General features: G+C 50.4%; 1 protein-coding gene across 3 annotated transcripts in view; it reads right to left on the minus strand.

Annotated features, from left to right (window-relative positions):
• Camkk2 (calcium/calmodulin dependent protein kinase kinase 2) overlaps positions 1-3,916 on the minus strand; it is a 53,636-nt gene that overhangs the window by 35,054 nt on the left and 14,666 nt on the right. For all 3 annotated transcript variants that reach the window (XM_021222502.2, XM_029533589.1, XM_021222499.2), the window contains exon 2: positions 2,130-2,658. In XM_021222502.2, coding sequence (XP_021078161.1) covers positions 2,130-2,600 — 471 coding nt within the window. In that variant the 5' untranslated portion in view covers positions 2,601-2,658. The remainder of the gene's footprint in view (positions 1-2,129; positions 2,659-3,916) is intronic.

Below are 3,916 nucleotides of genomic sequence, written 5' to 3' on the forward strand. Positions count from 1 at the left end.
GGATATGACATGACCACTGGCTACACTCACGGGCTCACCACAACTACGGTCACCTGCACGAGATCAGTTAATATCCCCAAAGGAGGTTATCTCCCAGAGAGAGAGAGAGAGAGAGAGAGAGAGAGAGAGAGAGAGAGAGAGAAAGAGAGAGAGAGAGAGAGAGAGGCGCGAAGGAATGGGGTCTGGATTAGCATGCATGGAAGGTGTGGGAGGGGAGAGGATATGATTAAGATACAATATTGACATGTATGGAAATTGCCAGAGAATCAATAAAAGCTATCCTGTTAGAAAAGCCTGATACTCGGGCTGGAGAGATGGCGCAGAGGTTAAGAGCACTGACTGCTGAGTTTAATTCCCAGCAACCACACGGTGGCTCACAACCATCTGTAATGGGATCCGATGCGCTCTTCTGGTGTGTCTGAAGAGAACAATGGTGTACTCATATGCATAAAATGAATAAATCTTTTTTTTTTTTTTTAAAGGAAAGAAAAGCGTGATACTCGGTGGAGAGTGAGCTTGAACTGCTGGTCCTTGTGCCTCATCTCCTGGGACTACAGACGTGCATTGCCACGAGGTGTTATATGCTAAGCAGGCACTCTACCAACTCAGCCACAGCTGGAGCCCACCAGTAGATTCTTAACATCCGCATCCCATGGGATGCGTGCGACCCAGCGTCCTGTTTCCAGGATGACCCAAGAGAAAGGGATCTGCTTCAGTAGAAAAAAAAGAACCAACAACAGCAAGGCCCGGTGGCACGCGCAGTCAGCTCAGCCCTTGGGAGGCAGAGGCAGGTGACAGCAAGGAGACAATGACATCTTGTCTCAAAAAAAAAAAAAAAAAAAAAGTTTAAATAGTAAGTGAAGTACATCAACCACTAGTACACTTGTCCCTCGGTATCTGCAGGGATGGGTTGCAGAACCCTACAGACACCAAGCATGAAGAGCCCCAGTTGCTCAGAGAGGATGGCACAGCACTGTCCCAGTACAGTCCCTTTATACAGCCCCTCTCACATACATTTCCGCACCTGGAAGTTGAGGCAGCTCTTCTGGCCTGGCGCTCACTGTATCATCGACCAAGCTGGCCTTGAACCTGCAATGAACCTCTTGCCTCTGCCTCCTGAATCCTAGGATGACATTACACCCGGCCCTCTTCCCTCAGATCTTAACTATTTTATCTATGCTTGTGTTTGTCTGTGTCACGTGTCCCCCACTGTCAGAAAATGGCATCATCGGATCCTCCGGAATTGAAGTTAAAGGGGTTTGTAAGCTTCTGTGTGGGTGCTGGGAGCAGGACTCGGGTCCTCTGCAAGAGCAGCCATGCCTCTTCCCCTGAGCCGCTCCCCTGACACACACACACACACACACACACACACACACACTTTAAATCATTTCCAAGCCACTTATATACTTAATACAATGTCACTATTATATAAGTCACTCTACCCTACTACTTAAATTATCATTTAATGGCGAGAAAAAAATAGCCCACGTAGGCTCATAGTTGCAATTTTTTTTTCCTTCCGAATATTTTCAAGGCTGGCTGGATCTGTAGCTATCAGGGCCAGGACTGTATCCAACGGCACGGATAAATCTCAAAAATCATTATGCTGGAGAGGAAACTGAGCTTAAAAAGAGCACTCGAGTAGGCAATGAACCTGCTTACACAAAATCCTAGAACTTGCAAGTAATCTAAAAGGTTGTTTTATTTATTTATTTATTTTAAGCAGTTTGGAATGCCAGGAGTGGTTGCACACACCTATTATCTCGGCGGTGTTCAAGAGTCTAAGGAAAGAGGGTCATGAAAAGTTCAAAGCCAGCCAGGGCTGCAGCTCGAGATCTTATCACTCGCAGAGAAACCGGACAAATTCAGTTCAGCGGCTACTGAGAAAGGAGCGTGAAGGATGCCAGTCAGCCTGGAGGAGAAACCCACGGTCTGACTGTGCAAAGTTTTCCCAGAAGCAAAGAGGAAAAACTAATGTTTGTCCAGGGAGCACGTGAAGGCACGTCGGCTTTGCTGCTTTTGAGATGTCCCCTCAGTCTACAGCCTCTAACTGTCCATCAGCTCCTCCTCCCCTCCCATCTACCCCACCACAGCTCACTCCGCTGCGCTGTGCACGCGCATGAACGAACCTGCAAACCGGTGATGGAGACGTGGTGTGACTCCACTGTGGGCCGCCGGGGCATCCGGGGAGAGGACTGTGGGGAGCTGGCTGGTGAGTAGGACAGGGATGGGCAGATGCAGCGTCCATTCATGTCCAGGCTGTTGCTGCTGGATGCCGGTCCGCCCTGGGACCGCTCCTGCAGGGACATCTTGCGACCAGAAAGCGGGGACCTGGACTCGGGGTCCGAGGCTTCGAGGGGGAGTTCCTGGCCATCGGCCTCCGGAGGCTGGTCTCGGGCCAGGCTGAGGTCCACACCCCGGCCTGGCTCACACTCGGTGACCACGATGAAGGATTCCATGCCCAAGTGGATGCTTAAGGATGAGAGTCCCCGAAGTGCTTCACAGGGCTTCTGGACTTCCCGGCTGCCACCCCCACCTCCCAGCTCATCCTGGGAGGCCACCCGGTCGCTGGTGGGCTGGCTAGAGACACATGATGACATGGTGTGTGTACCAGCTTCATCAGCCAGGCCGGAGCGCTCCCATCAGCAGCGGAGCTGCCTGCGGAAGGAGAGAAACGGAGGTCAGCCAGGCAGGGGATGGGAAAGAGGCGTCATTCCACTAGGCCAGGCTGGTGTCTGATTTGAGCATAATTTAAGAACAGCTTATAGCCCAGTGTGGTGGTATAGCATTTGGGAATCTAAGGCAGGAGTATTACCAGGAATTAAGGGCCAGCCTGGGCTAGACTGAGCTACAGAGCAAGACTCTCTCACAAGAACAAAAAAATAAATATTGTAGCCAGTGTCGTGGTGGCAAGTGCCTATAATCTCAGATCTCAGAAGGTGGGAACAGGAGTTCAAGGCCTGCCTGGTCTGCGCAGCAAGAGCTGTCTTTGGAAAAAGAAAATGAATACTGCAAAACACAACTGTGATGGAATCTCCCAGCCTGTGCAAGAATGTATTCTTTGGAAGCTGGAGAGGTGGCACAGTGGTTAAGGACACTTGCTACTCTGCCAGAGACCTGAGTTTGATTCCCCAAACTGCACCTACATGGTGGTTCACAGCCATCGGTCGTAACTCCAATTCCAGGGGGGAAATGATGCGGTCTTCCGACCTTCAAGGACACCAGGCACACACAGTGCACAGATACATGTGCAGGCAAAAATATTCACTCACATAGATCTTTAAGTTTAAAACGGGGGTGGAGGTGTGGGTTGGGGCAGTGGACTCTTCGCATTTCTTCTCACTCATCTCGACAAGGAATCTCAATTCAGTTCCTATACCAAGCAAGGATAAGGAACCCTGAGACGGGAGTGGCAGCTACCTGCAGTGCTGCCCAGCAGGGATTTGAGTCTGCCACTTCAAGGTTCCCCAATCCCCACTTTGCTCCCCCTACCCCAAGCAAGAATCTATGGGAGCTTAACAGTAGGAGCTCCACCAGTAGAGAGCTAGCTTAGCATATACAAAGCCCTGAGTTCAGCAGGCAGTGGGGGGGGGGGGTAACACACCTTTAATCCACTCAGGAGGCAGAGGCAAGCAGATCTCTGTGAGTTTGTGGCCAGTCTGGTCTGTAGAGACTCGCCAGGGGAACACAGAGAAATCATGTCTCGATAAATAAACAAGCAAACAAACAAAAACTCCTGGGTTCAATCTCTAGCACGGTATATAATGGCGGTGTGGTACAGCCTGGAATCTAAGCACTCAGGAGAGGTGGAGACGGGATCAGAAACTCAAGGTCATTAACGGAGATCAGAAACTCAAGGTCATTAACGGAGATCAGAAACTCAAGGTCATTAACGGAGATCAGAAACTCAAGGTCA

Source organism: Mus pahari, chromosome 23 (assembly GCF_900095145.1).
Source record: "Mus pahari chromosome 23, PAHARI_EIJ_v1.1, whole genome shotgun sequence".
Lineage (NCBI taxonomy): Eukaryota > Metazoa > Chordata > Mammalia > Rodentia > Muridae > Mus > Mus pahari.